Below are 26,008 nucleotides of genomic sequence, written 5' to 3' on the forward strand. Positions count from 1 at the left end.
ACTTCAGCAATTGAATATCTTAATTATTTAATAAAATAACGATTTAAAGTAGTTTGAGATCATTTGGGCTGCAGAGGTTACTGGTATATAAGCTGACAGTTGATCGTGGTATGGTATGTGTGGTGTTTTGATACATAATGAGGGTTCTGTTTTTTCCTGGTGATGCCCTTATCCAGAGCAAGGAGTGCTCCATTAGGGTTAGGCTGACTGCCCCTTTGTCATTGCTGAGCAAAATTCAGTTTAAAAATGGAAAACAGAAGCAAGAAAGAGTTGTTGGAGTTGCTACACAATGTAGCAGCATGGGGAAGGAAGTTATTGCTATAAACTTCCTCTGATTTTTCTGGCTTGCTTCCTAGAGGGGAAAGACAGTCTGAAGCAGCCCTTCACACAGCTGTCTTCTGCAGGAGATGACCCATAGCTGGCCTCCAGCTATATTTGGGGTTTGATCTTTTAAAGCTCAGATATATCAATCCAGTGGAGCTTTTGGTCCCCCTGCAGTGACCCCCGAGCTTCATTGCTGCCATTCAGCCTACACAGCCCATTTGTTCCACACCCCTCTTAACAGCAGAACAGCCACGCCTGGAAGAGAGAGCAGAGCTGAGCTTTCCTTCCTTCCTTCCTTCCTTGAGCTGCTGCAGTGCAGTTGAGCTCAGAGTCTACCAGGTAACAGCTGCTGTGACACAGCAGTGCTGGGCAGGGGGCTCTGCCCCACTGAGCCTTTCTGTCTCATGGCCCCACTGCAAGTGCCTGGAAACCACACAGCAAACGCAGCCATGCAGATAGTGTTCCAACCTGGTGAGTTTCTCATGTCATTATGCAAGATATGCATCTAGTTAGAGCATGCAGCTAGCTAGTGCCTAAAGAACTTATTTTGTATTTAACAACATGTTTCAGAGGTTGCCTGTGTCTTTCCATGCAGTTTTACACTTTCTCTTCCACTTCTTATTTTGTAGGATTGATGGGAGGTAGGTTTAGTTTGATGCTTACAGCATTTGTAATTAAAGCATTAACCAAGCTGTACGTGTAAGCACTTGTACATCCAGACATTAATTGCATAATTGCTCAAGCACTGATTATTTGTTGCAACAGCTGCTTGATATGCATAACAAGTTGTCAAAAGAGCATGTAAGTACCCAAACTCTTTGACAGTAATGGTACTTCTTCATTTGTGTCACATTTCTATTGTAATGCACGGGTTCCTTACTGAAAATCGCTGCTTTCTGAAAGCTTAGGAACTGAAAAGTAAAGGTGACTGCAAATACAAAGTACTCCTTAAATTCCTTCTCTGTTTACGGCATCAGATCTGTGAAACGGAGCCTGAGCCTCTGGGTTGGCTTTTGCAGACATGTGTAGGGCATGGCAGGGTGGGTTTATGGCTGTTTAATTGAGAGAACAGGGTGGCTGTGTCACACACACACACACGTGTGTATCAACATATGCATGTATAATCCCTGTGTATGTGTGTCTGTATGCATATAGATGTACTTACACGGGTTAGTTAGCTGTTCTGTGAGGAAAAGTGGTAAACATCATTACTGAAGCTTATCTGTATTCAGTATTTTAACTAAATAAAGTTTTCATGTTGTCCAGGAAAGACCTGATGTTTATATATCTACACGTGAACATATGTATGTATACACACATATATATGCATAAGTGCACACCGACATGTTTCTGAAGCACCCTTTTACAATCTATTCCATGCTTGCATGGTGAGGTGTGGGTAGCATGGCCTTTGTACTGCTGGGCAGGCAGTGGCAGCCATAGCTTTCCAAGGCAAGTAGATGTTTAATGCTGTTGTAAATGCTCTCTCCCTGTGATTTCCTGCTATGTGTTCCTGTTTATTTATGTTCTATATACATACCTCCATACGCTTACTGAAAGTAAACTACATGTGAGTTTAAAAGAAGAAATACACCCCAATGACCAGCAAACAAAAAAAACAACAGATTCTTCCTTCATGGATCTCTTCATACCTTTGTTTTGTAATACAAACCAAACATTAACTGAATGTTTTTCATCTTTCAGAAGATGGATCCAAGTGGGGTAAAAGTGTTGGAAACAGCAGAAGATATCCAGGAACGGCGTCAGCAGGTTTTGGACCGTTACCACAGGTTCAAGGAGCTGTCTTCTCTGAGGCGCCAAAAACTCGAAGATTCCTATCGGTTCCAGTTCTTCCAGCGCGATGCAGATGAGCTCGAGAAATGGATCCAAGAGAAACTCCAGATTGCATCTGATGAGAATTACAAAGACCCGAGCAATTTACAGGCAAGTCCTACTGCTATCTTGTGGCGTTGCGCTGTTAATATTAGGACGTACCATGTCAATTGGAGCAGAGAGAACAAATGCATGAGCATTTGATCTGAGAGCGATAAACAGAAGTTGGATGCAAGTACATCCTTGCAAAGTGCTCTCCAGGAACATTGAGTCTTTGACATGATTGGAATATTTCTAATAGCAGATTATATGCTAAACCAGTATAGAAAAAGTTATTGCAGTGTAGTGTAAAACCAGCTTGGATTAATCCTAGAATGTGTTGAGCGCTTCAGCTTTGTGAATTAACACTATAAGAAGATATCTGAAGAAAACCAGCTTGTATGGGAGATGGATTTTCAAAACGTTCTTTGATGTTTTGCTTGTAGGGGAAGCTGCAGAAGCACCAGGCCTTTGAAGCTGAAGTGCAGGCCAATTCGGGGGCTATCGTTAAGCTGGATGAGACTGGAAATCAGATGATCAATGAAGGCCATTTTGCGTCTGAAACCATAAGAGTGAGTCTGAAAACTTTTTTCCTCTTACAGACTTTTTGTTGAGCAGTTTTTGTAGGTTACGTGCATAACTCTGTATTCTAGAACATATTTTACAATTCTACAAACACTCTGAGTGAAATCACAAGAGAATTTGTGTTTGGAGCCTTTATAGACGTTAAGCACCAAGCTCGTAGTGAGTGCAACATTGCTTCATAAGTGAACTTTCTGCCCACGGAGTCCAGGAACTTGGCCTGGAAAGTCTCCAGTAATTCCAATATGTGTTGAAAGTCACAATGCAGATGATGAATGATGCTTAATGACTCTTCCCAAAAAAGACACAGCATCGAGAAGCAGCCAATTCACAAGACCAAATGTTTGGGATATTAACCACGGCTTTTGTTTGCTTAAATAGAACATTATAACTTGCTGGTTGAGTGATGTTAAATAATAACGTTTCTTAGTTGTGCTGCTCAGTGTAAATTCTCACTTGTGTTATGCTTGGAGTGATAACTTGCTTTTTAATGGTTCAGTCTTTCACGCCGTACAGGACTGCACAGCGCCCAATAGTAACAGCCACCCAAGTTGGGTCCCACATACGAGTAGGTGAAACTCCTGGCTGTGCAGTGCAACTTCTTTTTGCCATGTTTTCTGTCTTCCTTGCCTGACAGTCTGCATTATCCTTTGGGCAACACTTAGAAATTATGTAGTGTGAGCTTTCTCTCCCCTTGAAACCTACCTAACTGAATTTTCTAAAAGGATTAAGTAAGTATCCACCCATGTTGGATGTTCAAAAGCTTCTCTAGCATGACTTTCAAGTTTCACATCTAGATGAGCAAAGCCTTAAAGGTGATGGGTGGAGCAGATACTTTCCTGTTTTGCAAGTTGTGTGCCTGTGTGGGAGTGTGGTTTTCTTTTTATTGTCTATAAAGTTTACAGTTGCTCCCAAATGTTTTGAAAGGCTGAATGCGGCCACAGAGACTCAACATTAAAACCAGTAACTGCTCCTAGCATTTAAGTATTGCAATACTTAACAGTGTTGGCTAAATCTATTATCTGACAAACTGTGAAAATACTGTGGAGTGGCACAAATTTGACTTGAAACAAAATGTGGTTATAAATAAAAATGTATCCCAAAATGAGAACAAGATTTACACATTGGGAGTTGATTTCATTTTAAAAGGTGGGAGCACCAGTGGTTTGCTGGGGTTTTTTGGGTCTGACTTCACACTACTGTAGAATTTAGATCCAGTTATGTCTCAAAATGCTTACTTCACATCTATGAATATAACTGTATAATGGTTTCAATAATTAATAACTGCTTAAATATTCAGTTTGGTAATTTCTAATTTTATGTTGTTATATTATTTTATATCTCTTAAACTAATTACTGGAGGTGAAAATTTGATGAGGTACTTTCGCTCTCTGTCTAGTAAGATTTAGGAGCATGACACATTGGAAAAAGCCTCATCCTAAGGAGAGGAAGGGAACACATTCTTGTCTGATATGGGATTTTAATATCAGCATCCTGTTCTTCTAGACTCGTCTGCAGGAGCTGCACCGACTATGGGAGTTACTACTGGAAAAAATGAGAGAGAAGGGAGTGAAGCTGTTGCAGGCACAGAAGCTGGTGCAGTTCTTACGGGAGTGTGAAGATGTCATGGACTGGATCAATGACAAGGTACATTATTACCTGTGTTTGCTGTGTTCTTCTTGGGAAACTGGATTTATCTGTGTGGAAATTTCCATCTTTGGATAGTAGCTGGAGTTCAGGTAGCCCAAGAGAACTTCGGAAGGCATTTCATTTTATCTTTACGTTTTATACATATAAAGCAAGTATAAGCAAATTTTTGTTACAGATGTTCTAAATAATTTGTTATGGAAAGTGGCCAGCCTAACCAGCAAGCCATGTGTACCTAATTACTTAAGTAATTACTTAAGATTGCAGTATCTGCAGGTGCACATTGTAAGGCCGCTTGCTGCAAGAGAACTGTTGGCTTTGAATTCTTTGAACTCTTGAGGAAAGAGACCACAAACCACAATCTCAAGAAAAGCCACAAAATGATCATCTGGGTTTTCGTAATGATAGCTTTTGGTTTTGTGTCACTGTGGGTTCGAACTCTAAACCCTGCATAACCATTACAGAATACGGCAGTGCACTTTTCATAAATAAGTCTCATATCAGAAGACTACAACAAAATCCGTAAGTAACTGAAAAAGATAAATTTCAGACACTGCGTGGCCAATTATTTTGTTGTTACAAAATCATGTTTTTTCCTTACATATTTTGTGTCAGTGTTTTTGATGGCTGCAGCAGTGGTCATCACCCACAGAATGATGAGCCTGTGATAATGGAACTGATTTAATGACTTGAGAATTGAACAAAAGCAAAGATGAAAAAGTAGCACTCATAGTGACCTAGGGTGTTTTCTGTAGTTATGGAGAGGTGTTGGGTGGGAGAAATTTGTGTTTTGTGAAGTAAGAAAGAAGTTTGTAGTTTAAAATCTGATTAGCACAGTTTGCTTCCTGGTTTCTGGTAGTGGTTTCTTGTAGGTTATACTGAAATATATATGTATTTTAATTGTGCTAGGAAGCAATAGTGACCTCAGAAGAGCTTGGACAGGACTTAGAGCACGTTGAGGTTCTGCAGAAGAAATTTGAAGAGTTCCAAACAGACCTGGCAGCTCACGAGGAAAGAGTGAATGAAGTGAACCAGTTCGCTGGCAAGCTTATCCAGGTAAATGTTTATGTATGTTGAGTATCTCTCCTGGCTGGTGTGATATAGCAGAAACCTTTTGTCTGAAATGTTCCCTACCCACTCCTGCAGTTTGGTAGGAGATTTGTATTGTTTACTGCACATGTGTTTAGAGTCCTGGCTATTTGAATGGCTGGAAACAGGGCAGGATGTATTGTGTTCTAGATCGCAGTATATGGTTTACAGGCCTCTTCCTGTTGACTAAATAGTTCATAGAGAGACTACTGCATGAGTATTCAATATTTATACAGTTACACTTTAGGAAAACTACTGAACTGAGAGATCACTTGGAAAGTACAGCGATTATAAATTGATTTCTTGGAAAACAGTGTTTTTTTCAAGGTTTTGTCAATCTTTAGAATGGAGCATCTGAAAATTGCATTTTTTCCTTTGCTTACTAGGAGCAGCACCCTGAGGAGGAACTTATAAAGTCCAAACAGGATGAAGTAAATGCAAGCTGGCAGCGTCTTAAGGGGCTTGCCCAACAGAGGCAAGGAAAACTCTTTGGGGCAGCTGAAGTTCAGCGCTTCAACAGGTATGATCATGGCTGGATCTGCTGAAGTGATGTCATATCAATGTATAGAAGTCTGATGATCCTTTAGTTACATACAGTATTGTGACAAGGGCTACCACTCTCTCATTTTCTTTTACTCCTCCTCATCACTGAGGGACTTGTTCAAAGGGAACTCTGAAACAGTCGTTCTGTTCTAAGTTTTCAACACCTGGAAAGTTCTGTTCATTATTTTGCATGGCAGTTCTATTTACTCTGAGAGCTTCCCCCTGTTCTGTCCTACATGAGTCTTTAAAGAGGTTGTTTTTCTTTGTTGTTGCTGGCTAGATGTCAGTCCAGTTGTTCAGGGCAGGAAGGGCGGTGGGGGGGTGTCTTTGAGCAGTGTCCTTCTATCTTATCTGCTGCTTGTTATTTTGAGGTTTGCTATGACTAAATTGGAAGAGGGGTCTAGGGTAGAAAACTGACTGGTAGTGCTATAATTAATTATTTCCATTTGGTGACACCATCTGAAGAATGGCCTGCCTACGCACTTGAATGCTTTTGGGAATTAAAAAAAATGTATGCGTATATTTTCAGGTGCTTTTGGTTTGTTAGTTTTTTATTGTCATCAGCTGTGGTGTTTATATATGAGTTTGCATTGCAGGTATGCCGGTAATAAGTGAAAGTGTCCTGCTTTCTTCCCCTTTCCCTATAAGATTTACTACTTTCAATTTGTGCTTTGTTTTGAAGGGATGTGGATGAAACTATCAGCTGGATTAAAGAGAAAGGGCAGTTGATGGCCTCAGATGACTTTGGCAGAGACTTGGCCAGCGTGCAAGCTTTACTGCGTAAGCATGAAGGCCTGGAAAGAGATCTTGCAGCTTTGGAGGATAAGGTACTCATCTGAGATGCATTTTATTTACTATTTAAACTGGGTAACCTGTTTTTAAAAAGGTTAGAAGCTTATTCACTGTTTGTGACTCTCTGGGTTTAGGTTAAGGCCCTTTGTGCAGAAGCTGACCGTTTGCAGCAGTCTCACCCAATAAATGCTTCTCAAATTCAAGTGAAACGGGAGGAACTGATTGCCAACTGGGAGCAGATCCGAACGCTGGCAGCAGAGAGACATGCTCGCCTTAATGACTCCTACAGGTAGGAGCACTGTCTTGCTAGAATGGCCTTTTTTCCTTTGTTCTACATTCAAATTTGACATAAGACTGTTTGTAATGGAAGAAAGGGAGGCTGTTCCTAAAAGGTTGGGATGATGCTGATGTTTTCAGTAGTAGTCTTAGTCACCAGATGATACTTTACATCAGCTTCTTGTAAAAAGAACTAAAAAGAACAGTTTATATAAATACTTTAAAGCTCTTGGTCGTTCTCTGAATGCACATCAATTATGAAGGCACCTTGAATTTTTAGGGCATGTTCACTTTTTATTACATCAGAGATGCCTGCATTCTGAAGTGCTATCCAACTTTGTTTTTAATGTGCATATTATAAATCTGTTCACTGTGGAGCCTTTGTGATTTTGTTGTTAAATTACGGTGTACTGTTGGGTGTGCTGTCCTAGACTAAAAGAAACACTACACTCATCTGTGACAGTTGCCTTGTTGCTGTGGGATTTGTTTTCGTCCATACTTCTTTCTGTATCAACTTGGTTCTCTATGAAAACTAGACAATTAGATCACTATTAAGAATCCATGCAAATAAGATACTTAGCCTAATGTGGTGGTTAGTTTGTCCTTTCTGTTATTGTGTTTCTGCTGTTCGTTCCCTCACACTGTGTATGTCTTCACTACCATAAATCTTGCACCAAGTAGTCATTCTTATTTTGCCTTCACTGTCATATTCTCTTCAGTTAACATCAAATTTAAAAGGGAAATAGAAACTGATCGTTTTTCCTGATAAGTGTTAAACACGTGCCAAAGGCAATAACTGGAAAAACATGCTGAAAGTCATCTGAGAATTTATTTGTTCTAAGGCTGAGGCATGTGCAGCTGAAACTTTCTGTCAGTTCTTCCCCCTACACACTGGTTTGACTGTGACAGAAGCACTCCCCGGGGCTGTCTTGAAACACTTGAGAACTGTCTTTTGGTTTCTGCTGTCTTCAACGTATAGACTTGATGTTAATATTCCTTTTACTACCTGATTAAGTGATACGAAAAACACGTGTTGGAGGAACACTGAAAGGTTTCTACTTCTTAAACTTAGTGTTTTCCTAATTTTAAAAGACTCTTTCAGATAGAAAACTTAATTATTTAATATTCTATTTGCATTGTGGTATTGTCTTGTTTTATCCAAGGAACTGCTTTCGTGTTTGTAACTTTTATCTTTGGTTTAAGGACCAAGAAAATATGCAAGCAAATGATTCCCAAACATTTTTTTTTGTTTGTTTTCACAAGGTTGCAGCGCTTTCTCGCAGATTTCCGGGACCTCACTAGCTGGGTAACTGAGATGAAGGCTCTGATAAATGCTGACGAGCTTGCCAACGATGTGGCTGGAGCAGAAGCCCTTCTAGACAGACATCAGGAACATAAGGTATAATGGCTAGCCAAATCCAGTCAGCAGCTCTTTAAGATTGAGTTGTGTGTCTGACACACTCTCTGAGTCAGGGCTGCTAATGTCATATCACTAGCATCCTGTGGCTGTACTACATGGTTCACTGTTTTCCTTATCTGCAGTATAAGGTGATGCATTTGATTCTAGTTTTCTTGTTTGGCATGATGTATCTAAATACCTGAATGATAAACTTTAAACTCTCCAGGCTGTTGCATCTCTTTATTTTCAGTAGTAGTATTTTGACACTCTGTTGTAAGCTATATTGTGGGAAATAACTTTTTCTCTTCCATTTCATAGGGAGAAATTGATGCTCACGAGGATAGCTTCAAATCTGCTGATGAGTCCGGACAGGCTTTGCTTGCAGCTGGGCACTATGCTTCTGATGAAGTTAAAGAGAAGGTAAGTTGGGCAACCTGAGAGCAAGAAGTCCAAGAAGAATTATGTAGGTTTTTTTTTCTTCTGTGTCCCTTAATTTAGAAGTTCATTTCTTTTGAAGATTTTAAGCTACAAAGTATCATATGTATAGGTTACAGAGTTTTGAGACTGACAATTGCTGTTCAATTCATCTTGATTTTTACATTGAGAAGTAGACGCTGGTTCTGTTAAATACAATGTTTCCTCTTCCCAATCCCTTAGCTGACTATCCTCTCAGATGAAAGATCTGCCTTGCTAGAACTATGGGAGCTTCGCAGGCAACAGTATGAACAGTGCATGGATCTGCAGCTTTTCTACAGAGATACTGAACAAGTTGACAACTGGATGAGCAAACAAGAAGTGAGTGCATGTATTTGAACTCTCCAGTTTGTTATTCGTTAATGCCTAGTCTTCTGTAGGTACAAACCATTTTTAGTTACCAATGGCAGTGACTGCCTACCACTGGACATTCACTAGGGGTATGGTGCTGTGCAGTTAGTTGCGTGGCTGCCCAAGATTCTACAATGACTGCTTCTTTCTTATTCTGAAACTGTGAGCTAGGGCAAGTTGGCCTCGTGTTGCTTTTATGTTTGTATACCTCTTGTGAAATACTGTTTGAAAAAGAAGCTAAAAATGATTATTTGGAATCTTTGGCTGCTAGAGGTGTATAGGGAACACCATCCCAGTAATTATCCTTCTTTTCCAGTCATATGGTAGGAAACATCACTAAGCATGCTTAGGTTGTCTTTTAGAGAAGCTGAGGAGGCAAACATAAAATTCCACTGATGTTTGTTGCCTTGTTTTAGGCTTTTCTGCTGAATGAAGACCTTGGTGATTCTCTGGATAGCGTGGAGGCTCTTCTAAAGAAGCATGAAGATTTTGAGAAATCCCTGAGTGCTCAAGAGGAGAAAATCACAGTAAGATATTTATATTGGGTGATCACTAAAGAAGAGAGAAATAATTTATGGACTGGAGGGGCAGTGTTGGTGGGGGACTGACAAAAAAGAGTGTGGTTTGATAAGTGGTCATCCATACACATGTAGGAGGATGGTATAGACTAAAAGAGTTTAAACAGTAGCTGTCTTAATGACAGTTTTAATGTGATAAGCTTTTGAGATTTAGTTTACTGTGTAGACTTGCACAAACAGTTTTTGTTGCAGAAAATAAATGGAAAATCTTTTCACTTCAGGCATTGGATGAGTTTGCTACTAAATTGATTCAGAATAACCATTATGCCATGGATGACGTTGCTACGCGCAGAGATGCTGTAAGTATTTAATACAGATGTGGTCTGCAGGTTTTCTGCTTTATTACTATAAATAGTATGACTACACTATGGGATAAATCAGTGGAGCTTTCAGTGCATAAAATAGACTTTCTTATAAACTGAAGAACTTAAAAATCTTTACTTAAATGCTTTCTTTTTATTTTTTTTTCAGCTACTGAGCCGCCGAAATGCTCTTCATGAAAGAGCCATGTACCGCCGTGCTCAGCTGGCAGACTCTTTCCATCTCCAGCAGTTTTTCAGAGATTCTGATGAACTAAAGAGTTGGGTTAATGAAAAGATGAAAACTGCTACTGATGAGGCTTACAAGGTAAAAATAAAGATCAGTGTCAGAGTATTTTTAAGGCAATGCCAAGCTTAATGTAATCAGTATAATGTTATGAAGCAGGATCAGGCAGATCTTGCTGATGTAGGCGGTATTAACAGCAACAGGAAGAACTGCAATTTCTCCGTGTCCCCGCATGCTGTAATCATGCTAATCCAACAGCTTAAATGTTGTGATTTCAAAGGTGTATTTGTGGCACCAATTCCTCTTGTTGCATATTGACACATATGTAAGTGTAGTTGAATTTAAAAATGTCTTCTGATATCTCTAGATATTATTTCTGGACTGAAAGTTTGTTTTTCTTTCTTTATCCGTAGGATCCATCCAACTTGCAAGGTAAAGTTCAGAAGCATCAGGCTTTTGAAGCAGAGCTTTCTGCTAATCAGAGTCGGATTGATGCACTGGAGAAAGCTGGCCAGAAGTTGATTGATGTCAATCACTATGCGTCTGATGAGGTGGCAGCTCGCATGAATGAAGTCATCAGCTTGTGGAAGAAACTTCTGGAAGCCACTGAGCTCAAAGGTAAGATCTACTCATAAAAATCTAAACAATGCTTTTTGTAGCAGCATTAGCTGGGAAAAGACAAGGAAGTGAGTTAAATGAAGTAGAAAATTTAAATCATCTTCTCATCACTCTGTCTTACTCAGGTATAAAACTGCGTGAAGCCAATCAACAGCAGCAATTTAATCGCAATGTAGAAGACATTGAGCTGTGGCTGTATGAAGTAGAGGGTCACTTGGCTTCTGATGATTATGGAAAAGATCTTACTAGTGTTCAAAATCTTCAGAAGAAGCATGCCCTGCTAGAGGCAGATGTTGCTGCCCATCAGGTGAGGGGAATAATTTTTCTTCCTGCCCTTGGAGATTCACTTCATCAAGCAGAAAGCCTGAAATCTTGTAAAGGCTGTGACATAAAACTATTGCTAAATTAATTTTAGGATCGGATAGATGGCATTACCATCCAGGCACGCCAGTTCCAAGATGCTGGGCACTTTGATGCTGACAATATCAAGAAGAAACAAGAAGCTTTAGTAGCTCGTTATGAAGCTCTAAAGGATCCTATGGTAGCTCGCAAGCAGAAACTTGCAGATTCTCTTCGCCTGCAGCAGCTTTTCCGTGACATCGAGGATGAAGAGACCTGGATTAGGGAGAAGGAACCTATTGCAGCCTCAACAAACCGAGGTTGGTCCATTCTGATATCTGCAGGATTTAGGTGTCAGAATTGCTGTGGCTTATTTTTTTAATAGAAAGTTCTCTTAAAAACAATACCTAAAATGTTTACTGCAGTTATCATTGCCTACATTTACGTGTTTACCCATGGTTCTTTAATTATTCTGTTAATTCAACAGTTTCATTGGGTAACTCAATTTTCTGCAGTGCTCTCTGGTGGTACTTAGCTTTTCTGACGTTTGTTGCAGCTTCCTTGACATTTTTGAGTCATCAGACATAAGCCAGTTAACTGTCTTGTATTTTTCAGGGAAGGACTTAATTGGTGTCCAGAATCTACTAAAGAAGCACCAGGCTTTGCAGGCAGAAATTGCAGGCCATGAACCTCGCATTAAAGCAGTTACACAGAAAGGAAATGCAATGGTGGAAGAAGGTATGTCTCGATATTTCTTAATTTTCTGTCTTTCAGAAATACAGGAGTCTTTGTGCAGGACTTTGTTCTCTAGCCCTGTGCCATTAAATATTACTGACTGATTTATCTGAGAACTAGACAGGTACCTGCAAGCAAGATGAGCTTCTAGTCATTCTTTCACATGGAAATAAAAATAGATTCCTTGATGGGAACCTGTCACCATTTTCACAGATCTTCACCTCATCTTGGCAGACGCGTATATTCAAATATTCCTAGAGCAGTTTAATTGACAGGTACTATCTGTCTGAACCAAAGGGATGAACTAAATTATGCTTGCCTAATTGCAGTCAGAGTAGGCTACGTTGGTGATTTTTTGTTCAAGGAGTACAGCTGACCATTTAGTCTGTGTTATTTATATCTCTAAGTCCTTCTGTCTCCTCTTTTTGCTTTATAGGACATTTTGCTGCTGAAGATGTGAAGATCAAATTGAATGAACTGAACCAAAAATGGGACTCTCTGAAAGCCAAGGCATCTCAACGGCGACAGGATCTGGAGGATTCTCTGCAAGCTCAGCAGTATTTTGCTGATGCTAATGAGGCAGAATCATGGATGAGGGAAAAGGAGCCCATTGTGGGCAGCACAGACTATGGAAAGGATGAAGACTCTGCTGAGGTATTTGACACTGTTTGGATTGCTTTTGTATAAACAGAGTGAGGACTTCATTCAGTAGCAGAGAAAATAAGGAGCTCTGCTACTTCTGGGATTCTTACAAAAAAGGGTGGAAGATTTTTGCATCAACCTCAATTTTGACACCGAATCGAAGTACAATGGCTGTTTTTCCTGTATGTTAGCTATTATTGTATGTGTCATTTTGCTGTTCAGTGTATTCACTATACTATAGGGAATTTGTATGGCATACTAAGGTAAATATCAGTAAACTCTTGCCTGTTGCAGTGTTGTATTTCAGTAGGAGTTTAGCTTTGACTACTTCATCAGTGTTGAAGTATTTTCTAATACAGAAGTTGCTATACAAGTATGTTTCTGTGACCAGATACTGCTGACTGACATTTCATTGAAATTAACTGCAGTTTAAAGGTATTCTTTCAAACTTACCTCTGTTTCTGGAGTAATACTTGGTACTCCTTCCTGGTAAGAAGAAAAGAATGATTCTGAAATAAGGTAGAGCAAAAGGATTAGAAGCACTTACACAGCTACAAGGCCTATTATTAAATAGATGTAGCTATTCTCTTGAGAGTTAAAGGTCTGGCAGCTCTCAAGAACCCACGTTCCCTATGTATGGAGCCCAAGAATATATTTTAAGCAAAATAGCATTTGTAAAAATGGCTCGGTGTACATGTTGTTTGTATCATTTGATTTCAGGCTCTCCTGAAGAAGCATGAAGCTTTGATGTCTGATCTTTCTGCTTACGGCAGTAGCATACAGGCATTAAGGGAACAGGCCCAGTCCTGCAGGGTAAGGAAAGATGCTAATCATGTTGCTGAAATTCTTGGGTCAGCAGAAGTTAAAGACCCAGCTTAATAGCAGCTGTTGCTTTTGAGAACTTACTGCAGACTGCACTTAACTAATTATTATTTTTTTAATTAGAAAATTATCTCTTTTTATAATTGTAACAAACTGCTATGTTACTTTGGAAGAAAACAGAACAATGTGATCGTTTCCAATGTTTGAGCCCAGAGAGTGCCTAAAATAAGTCCATCTGTCCTACATTTATTTCAACGGGAATTGCTTCAGAGCATTTACAGTACCTTTAGGGCTGAAGTATTTTTCAGGATTGCTCCTTTGGTTGTAATAACCATGCAAAAGTTTCTGCATCTGGACTCATTTTTCTTCTGTTCCTTCTTTGTTAGCAACAAGTTGCTCCCACTGATGATGAAACTGGGAAAGAGCTTGTGCTGGCACTCTATGATTACCAGGAGAAGAGTCCTCGGGAGGTGACTATGAAGAAAGGAGATATTCTAACCCTGCTCAACAGCACCAACAAGGTATGCTGTTGTTGCTTACCAGTTTGCTGAGCTGCTTGGCTGACTTGGTTGTGTGTTGAGTTTTGTTTTTTCTTTTTGTTTTGTTTGTGAATAAGAGTATTCAAACAAGATAAAGCATTTGCACATTCAGTCTATGTTCCCATTTAGCACTTTAGCATTCTTCCTGTTACTCTTGTGACTTCCTTATGGCTGCCAGCTTTTTCTAAGTCATAAGCACCATATGCCACAGGGCATCTGTCTGCAAGAAAATTTAGTCCCTTTCCTTTGAAGAATTTTTGACCAAACACAAGGGGAGAAGTGAAAGCAAAACCTGGATGTTTACAAGAGATGGTTTGAAATGACCTCCATAAAAAGGACAGACTCTTGTTTTCTTGTGTTAATAGAAACCTCTAACCTTGCCACCATTCAGGTACACAGCTTACTTAATGCTTTGTGGTTGCCTCTCAGTGGTTGTGTTTATTTTTTCACTGCAGGACTGGTGGAAAGTTGAAGTTAATGATCGTCAGGGCTTTGTACCAGCTGCCTATGTGAAAAAACTAGATCCTGCCCAGTCTGCATCCCGGGAGAATCTTCTGGAAGAGCAAGGCAGCATAGCATTGCGACAGGAGCAAATTGACAACCAGTAAGATCTAATTAATGAGATTTGACACCCATCCAGTGTTTGCTGGGTTGGCCTTTGTCTCACATGTGCCATAAGTTTAGGTCAGTGCCACTTCTGCTAAGGAGTAATTATCTGGAGCAAAACAGAGAGACTCCTTTACTAGGAGCACCGTATTGGAACACTGTATTCTTATTCCAGATATTCCTGTTGCTTTTTCTGTTTTTTTAACTGTAAAATTCATGACACTTGAGCTCAACTTACTGTCTGACCTGAGTATTATACGTGTCCCTTTTGTTGTTGTACCTAACTACTTAAACTTGTTTGTGAGTTATATCTGTTCTAAGCAGCTCTTGTATTTGTAGTTGTCACTTCTTAATGTGTGATCTGTTTTGAAAAGCTTTCTTAAATTTGGCTGCAAAAGTACAGTACCCTCCCTATAGGGCTGCCTCTGGAGATGCCTCCTTAGGAGCTGCAGCTCTCAGTATCAGCTTGTTGGTTTTGTTGGATGTTTTTCCTGAGATGTGGTGCCATTGCATGGGTTAGAACCTGCCTTCTTTCTCCTTTATTAAAGACAAACATACGTGCCATCACAACTGCAGAAAACTGCATGACTGCTTGGTAACGACCTGAGGCAAATGGTAGTTGTAGATTAGTTCAGGCAAGGGCTGGCAGTGATAGCTGTGAGCTACCAGCTCTTCTTATCGAGCCACTTGGAAGCCAGAGCTGACAGTTCAATGCACACTCCCATTTGTTTGAATAGTTACTCTGCGTGAGAATTTCTTTCTGCTCAGTTGTTTTGAGTCACTAGTTATTACAATGTCATACAATAATTAATAGCTTTAGTTCTAGGACTTAAAATAAGTCCTTAAAATAACTATTCTGTGGGTTTGCCTGCAACTTTTAAGAGCTATTAGTGATGGCTTATTTGAAAGCAAAGGAGAGTGGGCTAACCTTTGGTTTTAAACCAAATGGCACAATGATTAGGAAATGAGGAGACCTTATAGAGAGAGTTCAACTGTACTGCTGAGGTTCCCTCACATGAATTTCACTCTGGTCTGATTTGCTTCATTTGCTTCTTAATGACATCTAAATTTCTCCATTTAAATGTGAACTTTTAACCATCTCCTACCACAGACGACCCATGGATGGAGCTGCTGCTTTTGTTATTTTTGTTAATCTAACTAATTTTTTGCATGCATTTGCTGTGCCCCCTCTGTCTGTGCAGGACTCTCATAACTAAGGAAGTCGGCAGTGTATCTCTGCGTATGAAACAGGTCGAAGAACTGTGAGTAGGATTAGCCCTTTCTAAACCATGCTGTCTCCATACTGTCACTGTTCATTCTCTTTGTGTCTTTCTTTCTTTGGGAAAGCTGCTCCAGAGGGACACAAAGGAAGCAGTTTCTGCAATGTGTGTTATTTTAGTTTAGATGATTGTGTCGTGATGTGTGTTTCATGTGTTGTGTACAGCCTGCCATCCTGCCAGCTGCTTATCTTGTTGGTCACGTCGGCACTGCTAGATTGGTGATGGTGTCATTTTCCATTATACTGATTTTACTTGCCAAGTGAGGGTTCAGTGATATCTAGGCTGTTTCCTTTAAAAAGCATATGCTGCTTTTACTGAGGTGCAGATACAATTACGTGTTTATATAAATAAACTTGGTGTATCTGTTTTATATATAATGTCACATAAATGTTTGCTTCTGGTAGAATCTTGCCCCAGGTCCTCTTAGGAGCTTTGCAAGTACTCAGTATCTAAAGCAGTATGCTGAATCAAACATCTGCAGTTCAGTCAGGCTTTAAAAAAAAAAGTGTTTTCCTGCATACAGTAGCTCATGCAAGTCAGACTAGAATGCTGCCATTTAATACAAAAGGTTCTTGGTTCCTTATATCCAGCGTTGAATTCAGGATAGATGGGAAACCATGTAGTCTCAGCTTGTGAAGGGACTTAGAGCTACTTATCAGTACTTAGCAGTTGGATGTACAGGCATTGCAGCCCATGGTGTCAAGGCTTTCTGGCAGATTTCATCTTGCAGTGCTAGAGGCTTTTCTGAGCACGGGTTCTTTGAAAATAGACATTTTGCATTGCCAGGAATCGAACAGGAGACGTCAGGTTTTGTGCTCTTAAACAAAATGATGCTGTTATATTTTCACATTGGTCTTTCATGATTTAGTTGCTTGTTGAAGCCAATTTAAGCACTTCAGAATAAATGTGAAGTAAAACCTCTAGGATAAATAAGGGATAATTTCACTGATATCATTGGTAATTCCACAGATATATACAAGCAGCACATGGAAAACAAGTTTGGTGTGTCATACCTGCACTGCAGTGCTGATACAGCCTTGAGCTGTGATTTGGATATGCCTTTGCCCACTGAAGCATTGCAAGTGGGAGGTCTTACTTGTATAAAGGAGACATGCACAGTTTGGACTTACCTGATCACGAACAACGAAGTCATTCTGTAGAGTAGCAGTGTGTAGATTGCAGGCACTTCCAGCATTTTTGGTGCTGCCTGAGCTTGTTTAATGACTGTGACTTTGCTCAGTTCAATCTGACTGCTCCTGCCTTCCTTTTCTGCTTGTTGCAGGTATCATTCCCTTCTCGAGCTGGGAGAAAAACGTAAAGGCATGCTGGAAAAAAGCTGCAAAAAGTTTATGCTTTTCCGTGAGGCTAATGAGCTCCAACAGTGGATCAATGAGAAGGAAGCTGCACTCACTAATGAGGAAGTGGGTGCTGATTTGGAGCAGGTGGAGGTGCTACAGAAGAAATTCGATGATTTTCAGAAGGTGTGTAACGCTGTGTAATCTGTCTGCTAATTCTTCGTATCTGAGCATAGCAGAAAAGCACCAATCAAATTCAGGAAGAATTCCATTTTGTGAAACATACAACCTTCAGTTAAACTATATTTATTGTTGTTGAAAGGAAAAATGTTTTAGTTTTCAGCTGTAGAGCATTTCACAAGATATATAAAAATAGTTGTCTGCTTCAAAATGCCAACAGGCTTTTGATTATTCTTTTCTTCCCCCCTCTGTGTTTGCAACACTTCTTAGAGTTTCTTGACTTTGCTTGAGGTGAAGGAATTTCTTTTCACACACATTTGTTCTGTCCACTTTGGTGAGGTGCTGGATACTTAAATGCAACAGTACGTGACTGTAATGGTGGAAAAGCTGGTGACCTGATAGCTCTGTGTATGTTATCACACTTACGGCTTGAAAGTCGGCTAACACAACTTGAGCCAGCCTAATAGTGTAGGTGTGAAGATGACAGCAGTTACTAGATTTGTGGTGGTGTCTTTGTTTTTGTTTTTGGTTGAAACTAAGATGTGTCATCTGATAACATTTAAATGCAAGTTCTCCGTTTATTTGTGGTGTTGTTTTTTTTTAACTGGGTTCCCTTCCTGATTGATGGAAAGGTCTCTGTCAGTCTGTTTGGCTGACAGTGTTTTACTCTTTCTTAAAACTGGCTTTTTAGATTACTTATCCACAGTAGTATGGATGACAGCTTTTGTTCTCTGTGTTGGTAATGCTGTATACCTGACAGTTCAAATGCGTATTCCATCGCAGATTGTTAATTAACTTGTGTATGGAAAGCTGTGATAGTGTGTTTCTCTAACACATTGACACTTGGCACCGATAGCTGGGATTTCTCAGCACATTCTTTATTCACTGATAACTCTAAAGGTTGAGTGTGCTAAATTCCTGCTGTTATCAAACTACTTCCTGGCAGCCCTGGTGTTCCAACTTGATCTGCATGTTTTGCCAATGTGAATGCTAATGCTGTGAATGTTACTGTTCTCTGCAGGATCTGAAAGCTAACGAGTCACGACTGAAGGACATAAACAAGGTTGCAAATGACCTGGAATCTGAAGGGCTGATGGCAGATGAAGTGCAAGCAGTAGAGCACCAGGTCTGCTTGTTTTTCTGACTTAGTCTAAGGCTCTTGAGAAGTAAAATATTTCCTTCCTTTTCTTAGCCTATCCTGCTTGGTGTTTCATTGAAACATTCTGGCTGTTCCTGTTTGTTGTCTGTCTAATGAGAGACATTTAGTGCCTGTTCTGTAGAATGGCCATCACAAGGGTAACCTTTGAACTGTTTCTTTTGAAATAGTGCAAGTTGCACCATCTAGAGCTTGTTTCTTTCTTTTTTTTATGACCTGAATTTTCCTTAAGGTAATGCTCAATGTCAGGGAGATTCCATGCATTAGCTTTGTGTCTTCAGCTAAGTGCCAGACTCCCATTCCTCTTGCACAAGCAGGTTGTGAGAGCACTGTTGGCTCTGTGATATGCTGGTAACTGTCTGATAGAAGCTGCCTCAGAGCGTGTCTTCTGTCCTCCCTTTATTAAAAAAAAAAATAGCAGATTTTTTCTTTCTGTAAGAAAATATCGATTTATTTGGTAGGAAATTACAAGACTTTGTTTTTCTTTCCTTTGCAGGAAGTCTATGGAATGATGCCCAGAGTAAGTGTTGATTTCCATCTGACAATTTTAACGGTTTGGGATGTAGAAGTTCTGCCATAATTGTAATTGGATTGCGTCAAGGAACTCATTAATGATTTTGAGTGGATGTAGAAAGATGATCTCACCTTAGATCTGCTCATTTACTGGGTGACACTCCACATCACAAATCAGTGCTGAGCAGGATAACCCAAAATGGCACAAAAATGTAGTTTTGAACATTGATTTATGCTGGTAAAGATTGAATGTGGAGATGTCTCAGACTTTCTAAACATTTTCTGGCAGTTTCAGATTTTGCTTCGTATTTAAAACCCTTTCTTCACATTTCTAAACAGGATGAAACTGATTCTAAGACAGCCTCTCCTTGGAAGGTAAGTGCTGCTGCTGAACCCACACAACAGGAAAATAGAACAAAAATTGCAGCATGTGTTCTTTTTGCTTTGTTCCTTTTTAGTAGACTGTACACCTCATAAGTCCTTCTTTTTCTCTTCTTTCTTTCTTTAAGATTAGAGGGAGTGACTTTAGAGGCGTTTTACTCTCAACCAGTGTTTTCAGTTGGTACTGATTTAGGGTTAATGAATTTCACTTCGCTTTGCTTGTTTACTTCAGTAAGTGTGTTACAAAAACTCACAGAGCGTTCAACAGGACTTTGCCATCATATACTTACCTGGCCGCTCTCTGTCAATACAGACATGTCATCCTGCACTGCTCTTCATTGCCAAACTGAAAGTTCTCCATGTTAGTGGATTCCCAACAGAGAATTTGCTGGCAGTCTGTTTTTGAGCTGTGCAGGGGAACTGCCTTTTGTTTTGAGTTCACACTATCAAAACAAGTTGTAGTTGTGGTATCGATGTTTTTAGGTACTACCAGGACTATCAATGTCAAACCCTCCCCATCCACTTAATGTTACGTGTATTTGTTGTAATACATCAAAGGGAATGCTTTTATTCCTGAAAGTCAAAGGCACTACTGTCAATATTCCTTCAGTGAGGAGTACACTGTCTGTATGCAGTATCTTTGCCTTCCACTGTTTACTGATGAACCAAAATATTCTGAAGATTTTTACCATCGTCCAACATTGTTTTTTACTGTAATTGATCATTATTATGAAAGAAGAAATATTCTGTGTTGGAAGAAATTGGTCAGAATTTTTCTAATTAGCTTTCACCAGTTTTGATTGCCACCCTGTATTCTAGAAGTATTTGAATTAATTGCTGATTCAATCAGAAGTGAAACTGTTCAGGCAGTTGTTCTCTGTTCCTTGTTTGCATTTTCTGAAGCTGTGTCTTACAAAGTCTGTGGTTTTTATTTAGGCCAATTGATTTTTTTTTAATAAGGAATTTTCTTTCAGTTTCACTTTGGCTCTGATTGAAGTTGACTTTAATGCAACCTTTCTTTTTATTTCTGCCTTTTCACACAGTCTGCACGTATGATGGTGCACACGGTGGCAACATTTAACTCCATCAAGGTAACAGTACAACTTTTCCTGCCCTTATGTAAAAGCTGGAAACTATTTCACCTTCCTTTCCATAGCCTCTGTCTGTCATAATGTTTTATAAGCCGTTCTGAATAAACTTATCGGGAGAATTATTTAACTTATAGCATTTTCTTCTCAAATTATATCAGCATCATCTCATATATGTGGAATTAGTTGTTCTTCCATGTCAGGAGAAGCCCTTAAAATTATTCTTCTGAACTAGACTGAATTTCTGCTCCCTCTGGAATTAAGCAGAAACAGTAACTTTCACCTTCAGTGAAAGGCCAGTCTCAACTTCTCGTTCGTATGACCATTTGTTAAAAATTGCTTGCACTCTCTAAATAGTACAGGTGTAGCTGTTATCAGTAGCTTCATTGTCACACAAGAGTTTCTTTATGCAGAAACTTTATAGAGCTGTGGTTTGCACTATCAGTATGGAGTTTTTTTGTTGTTCCAGGAACTGAATGAACGCTGGAGATCCCTGCAGCAGTTGGCAGAGGAGCGAAGCCAGCTGTTGGGCAGTGCTCATGAAGTCCAGAGGTTCCACAGGTGGGATGTTTATGTCATGTTTGATCTTAGTTCAGTAAAATACTTTGTTTATAAGAGTTCTAAAAGATAGCAGGACACAACAAGTCATATTTCAGCCCTCAATTTGTTCAGTGGAAGTTGGGCTACCTGTAAAACAAGTTGTTTGTTTGTTTTCTAAAATGAGAAGCTGTTAATAGGGAAGCGTGGAACTGCTGGGGGTTTGGGAGATATGAACTGCTGTGCTGTTCTGCCAGAGTTCATTTCTGTCTTGTAGTTTAATAGATCCATCAACTACTTGGGCTTCTCTAGAAATGAGAAGGTGTGATGGGTAAGAGAGATCCCAGCGTGGCCTCCATTTTAATTCTCTTTTTGCCTCCACTCCAATCAGAGATGCTGATGAAACAAAAGAATGGATAGAAGAGAAGAATCAAGCATTGAATACTGACAACTATGGACATGACTTGGCCAGCGTGCAGGCTCTGCAGCGCAAGCATGAAGGATTTGAGAGAGACTTGGCAGCTCTTGGAGACAAGGTGAGGATGAGAGGGCAAGAAATGCAGAAGCTTTCCTTTAATCTAGCAGAGGTGATTGCTGTATAGAAAGGATTCTTTTTGTCTTCTTTGTGCTTATTTCCCTTCTTTCTATTCTAGGTGAATTCTCTTGGTGAAACTGCCCAGCGTCTGATCCAGTCACATCCAGAAGCAGCTGAAGATCTCCAAGAAAAATGTACTGAGTTGAACCAAGCTTGGAGTAGTCTGGGAAAACGTGCTGACCAACGCAAAGAGAAGCTTGGAGATTCTCATGACCTGCAGCGTTTCCTCAGTGATTTCAGGTGAGGAGTCTATCCCCCTCCTCCCCAGTTTGTCTGCTTTATTACTAGAAGAGTTCACCTAACTCAGTGTTTTGGAGGAATATTTCATGGGAGGGATTTTAAAAGGACTTTTTTTCCTATTCTGGCTTATTTTGGTGAGGAAGGGAATAATTTTTATATTAATCTATACTCACAGAGACCTTATGTCTTGGATCAATGGAATTCGGGGTCTGGTCTCCTCAGATGAACTTGCAAAAGATGTGACTGGAGCTGAAGCTCTGTTGGAAAGGCATCAGGTATGTGAAAGATAGTAAGCGAGCATCAAACATCAATAGATGTTTGTTTTTCTCACACTTTCAACTTATAGTTCCAAAAATTAGTCACTGCTCTGTCCTTTATTTAATAACAAATCTCTGTACCTTGCAGGAGCACCGCACTGAAATAGATGCACGAGCTGGCACTTTTCAGGCATTTGAACAGTTTGGACAACAGCTTCTGGCTCGCGGACACTACGCCAGCCCAGAGATTAAGGAGAAACTGGATATTCTAGAACAAGAACGGACAGACCTGGAGAAGGCCTGGGTCCAGCGCAGAATGATGTTAGACCAGTGCTTAGAGCTACAGGTACTCTGCTGCATTTTTAAAAAGAAAGATAATTCCTCCTTTTGTAAATATGTGTTTATTCATGATGATGAGTGATGTTCGTGGTCTGTCCTTCTCATGCTTTGGAGTTTTTCCTCCCTAGCTGTTTCATCGGGATTGTGAACAAGCTGAAAACTGGATGGCTGCCCGAGAGGCATTCCTAAATACAGAAGATAAAGGAGACTCCTTAGACAGTGTGGAGGCACTCATCAAAAAACACGAAGATTTCGATAAAGCAATCAATGTCCAGGTGAGGGGCAGAGCTGAATTAAGAGAAAGTATCTTTTCTGGTGTGGTCTGTTAACAAAAGGAGTTACTACCACATCTGGCTTCTCAAGTTTCATTCTAAACATTCAGCCATTTGGCGTCTGCAGCAGCAGGTTAGCAGTGCCTCATAGTACAGGTGAATTTCTGTCTACAGATAAGCTGCAGGAAGAGTGGCAAGCATTAGTAAATTTCAAGTCAAGAAGAGATATTACAGTAGAAGAACGTGTATTTTCTTGAGAAGAAAACTGCTGACTTTTACATACTGCTAAAAGTCAGGAAGATGCTCCCTTCCTAAATACTGCAGGTGAAAGCTCTCGTGAAGTTGATCTTTCCAGTCCTGTAGAAGATAGTCATCCATAATGGGAAAGAATCTCCATTCCAGACCCTGTTCAGCAGTTGATGTAGTTTGAAGTAACACAGTTCTAACTGATGGCTTCTCTTGAACAGGAAGAGAAAATTGCTGTCTTGCAGTCTTTTGCTGACCAACTGATCGCTGCTGATCATTATGCAAAAGGAGTCATTGCAAACAGGCGCAATGAGGTTCTGGACAGGTCAGTACGTTGCTTGCCTTGTTAGATGGGATGCAGCTGTAAAAGAGTGCCATTTGGCGTCACTTACTGTAGAGCTGTTCCATGCAATGCCTCATGCAGTCCCGCTTTTTCATTCTATGCATGTATTTAATTGCATTCAGGTGGCGTCGTCTGAAAGCTCAGATGATTGAGAAGAGATCCAAGCTGGGAGAATCTCAGACCCTCCAACAGTTCAGTCGTGATGTCGATGAAATAGAAGCTTGGATCAGTGAAAAGCTTCAAACTGCAAGTGATGAGTCATATAAGGATCCCACAAACATCCAGGTGAATATGAATCTCAGCTTAGGGATCCAAAAGAGGTATTTAGCTTCACAAGAATGCTCTGTTTTGAAAGAATTCAGAGGATTTGTGTTTGATGAGGGAGGATAACATACCACGTTGGACATCTTCCTTTAGCAAAGAGAAAATGGAATTGCATTATGCATGAAAAGAGGCCCAAAGCAGAAGTTGTTTAGTAATTATTGATGTATGTAATTAATAAGGTATGTGGTATCTGCAGCAGCAGCTATTCTGTTTTTCTCCTAATAGAGTAATGAAACTAAGTTCTTGGGTCTCATCTCCACCTTATTTCCTCAAATAAGAAGTCTTATTCATTCTTCAGTGTTAAGTACTAATTACAGTTACCTCCTATGTTGAAATGCTGGTTTATGAAGTATTATGAGTGCACTGAACTGCTTCTTCTCTCAATCTATTTTATAGCTTTCCAAACTGCTGGTAAGTAGTTTGGACTAGCCCTGGTATGTGAATTTGTTTTCTTTGTATAGCTTATATGTGAGCACAAGGTCTGGTTGCAGTTTGTTGCTCCATCCATCAGTTCATGCAGTCTCTTTGTTTTCTATTAGTTATTGACCTTCATGCAGGTGCAGCTATCGGTCTTCATGTTATGGATGTGGCTTTTCTATTAATGCATATACAGCATCATATATTTCTGTATTTGTTTGCAGGTGTTCTGCATGATCTGTTTAATTCATGGTGCATAAAGGATGTAGGGTGTTGGGTGGGGCTTTTTGTTTGTCTCTCTGCAGGAGTTCTCTCTCCTGGACAAGTGGGTTGCTGTCAACCTTTTTCAGAAGTCTGGCTGCTCGGCCGGTCATCTGTTCTGCATTTAGAGTGGTGATGACGTAACCCATAAAACGAAACTGTTAGCTTAGGTTTTCAGCAACAAATGATGGAGAATTTAATACAACTGATAGACCTGAAGTGCTTACCTCTTGTGGCAGTAGCTGCAAGAGAAGCAGAAGAGAGTAATACAGAAATAACACTCTGCAAAAAGATAGAAAAGTTGTTGGGGTTATATCGAAGGAGAAGACAACAAAGAGAGGGAAGGAACTGGGCTAAAGAAGGAGAGAATAATTGTCTGTTTCTTTAGGCTGTGGTACATTGGATGTCCTTATTTGAAAAAAAAAAACACATTTCATATTAAAGCAAATGCTCGTCTTGGATTTGTTGTCAGTGTAATTATATGGAGATACGCAATTGGCAGCTCTTAAATTGAGTTTAACTTGTAGGTAAATATTGCTTTGAAGGATACATTTTCATAATCTCAGCAGTCAAGTTTCCAAACTAAAGCAGTTCATGCAGAATTTCTCATGCCAACGCTGTAGTATTTTTCATCTTTTACTTCTAGTCTAACATTTCCTTTCATTCCATTCTCTCAGGGCATTGCCTACCCATGTCCAATGCTACTAGCGTTTCCAGTTAATACTCGTCAATTCTGTTGTGTCATTTTTGTGCTATTCTCTTTCTGGTGGGCGGATCTATCATGTATATAGGAGAGAGTTCTGAGTATTTCCTCTCACTTCGAGGCTCCTGTTGTTCTCATGGTGCTCTCAACTCACAGAAACATTTTAAAATCAATATTTCGTAGTTAGATTTATGAGAATTTTTAGTTGTTAATCCTGGGTTTTAGTGCATACATCAGCTCACTGGAAGTTTTGCTTTGTCAAAGCTTGATGCTTACCCAGATTAACAAGAGGGTTCTTACTGAGGGAGAACCTCCTTAGGTCAGACTATAGACAACAGCCATGCTCTCCTCTCAGCCCATGAGAACAATGTAGGAGCCCTTTGTCCCGTTTCTGACAGTTGTGCTTTTTCTCACGTGCAGAGCAAGCACCAGAAGCACCAAGCCTTTGAAGCTGAGCTCCATGCCAACGCAGATCGGATTCGTGGAGTCATTGATATGGGGAACTCTCTGATTGAAAGAGGAGCATGTGCTGGCAGTGAGGATGCTGTGAAGGTAGATACAATAAACGTACTTACAATATCTGCTTGTGTTCAGCTTTGAAGTGTTTGGGTAACTGGGCAAGAGAAACAAGCACTAAAGACAAATCTTGTTCTATAGGAATGAGGTAGAAATAGGAACAGTCATTTTACTTCACTTCTGGGAGGGAGAACCTTTCAGATCCTATAAGAAGGATGTGAATGTTGAACCAAATTATAGCTCAGCAGCATTAAATAGTTCTGTGTGGTTTGTATGCGTGGAATCGGCAGC

General features: G+C 39.9%; 1 protein-coding gene across 8 annotated transcripts in view; it reads left to right on the forward strand.

Moving 5' to 3' along the window:
• SPTAN1 (spectrin alpha, non-erythrocytic 1) overlaps positions 1-26,008 on the forward strand; it is a 43,428-nt gene that overhangs the window by 5,578 nt on the left and 11,842 nt on the right. For 3 of the 8 annotated variants that reach the window (XM_072352384.1, XM_072352381.1, XM_072352383.1), the window contains 37 exons: positions 2,029-2,268; positions 2,643-2,768; positions 4,285-4,425; positions 5,335-5,481; positions 5,901-6,034; positions 6,740-6,884; positions 6,984-7,138; positions 8,389-8,524; positions 8,843-8,944; positions 9,182-9,319; positions 9,766-9,876; positions 10,149-10,226; positions 10,399-10,554; positions 10,887-11,091; positions 11,217-11,398; positions 11,507-11,750; positions 12,046-12,168; positions 12,602-12,819; positions 13,528-13,620; positions 14,016-14,150; positions 14,624-14,772; positions 15,977-16,036; positions 17,337-17,535; positions 18,551-18,655; positions 19,182-19,205; positions 19,538-19,573; positions 20,623-20,670; positions 21,137-21,228; positions 21,596-21,740; positions 21,858-22,039; positions 22,215-22,314; positions 22,445-22,642; positions 22,764-22,910; positions 23,375-23,478; positions 23,619-23,781; positions 24,217-24,231; positions 25,622-25,753. In XM_072352384.1, coding sequence (XP_072208485.1) covers positions 2,032-2,268; positions 2,643-2,768; positions 4,285-4,425; positions 5,335-5,481; positions 5,901-6,034; positions 6,740-6,884; positions 6,984-7,138; positions 8,389-8,524; positions 8,843-8,944; positions 9,182-9,319; positions 9,766-9,876; positions 10,149-10,226; positions 10,399-10,554; positions 10,887-11,091; positions 11,217-11,398; positions 11,507-11,750; positions 12,046-12,168; positions 12,602-12,819; positions 13,528-13,620; positions 14,016-14,150; positions 14,624-14,772; positions 15,977-16,036; positions 17,337-17,535; positions 18,551-18,655; positions 19,182-19,205; positions 19,538-19,573; positions 20,623-20,670; positions 21,137-21,228; positions 21,596-21,740; positions 21,858-22,039; positions 22,215-22,314; positions 22,445-22,642; positions 22,764-22,910; positions 23,375-23,478; positions 23,619-23,781; positions 24,217-24,231; positions 25,622-25,753 — 4,905 coding nt within the window. In that variant the 5' untranslated portion in view covers positions 2,029-2,031. The remainder of the gene's footprint in view (positions 1-2,028; positions 2,269-2,642; positions 2,769-4,284; positions 4,426-5,334; positions 5,482-5,900; positions 6,035-6,739; positions 6,885-6,983; positions 7,139-8,388; positions 8,525-8,842; positions 8,945-9,181; positions 9,320-9,765; positions 9,877-10,148; positions 10,227-10,398; positions 10,555-10,886; positions 11,092-11,216; positions 11,399-11,506; positions 11,751-12,045; positions 12,169-12,601; positions 12,820-13,527; positions 13,621-14,015; positions 14,151-14,623; positions 14,773-15,976; positions 16,037-17,336; positions 17,536-18,550; positions 18,656-19,181; positions 19,206-19,537; positions 19,574-20,622; positions 20,671-21,136; positions 21,229-21,595; positions 21,741-21,857; positions 22,040-22,214; positions 22,315-22,444; positions 22,643-22,763; positions 22,911-23,374; positions 23,479-23,618; positions 23,782-24,216; positions 24,232-25,621; positions 25,754-26,008) is intronic. The other 5 variants (XM_072352388.1, XM_072352385.1, XM_072352389.1 and 2 more) reach the window with 3 other exon arrangements.

The sequence above is a fragment of the Excalfactoria chinensis genome, chromosome 18 (assembly GCF_039878825.1).
Source record: "Excalfactoria chinensis isolate bCotChi1 chromosome 18, bCotChi1.hap2, whole genome shotgun sequence".
In the NCBI taxonomy this organism is placed as follows: Eukaryota; Metazoa; Chordata; class Aves; order Galliformes; family Phasianidae; genus Excalfactoria; species Excalfactoria chinensis.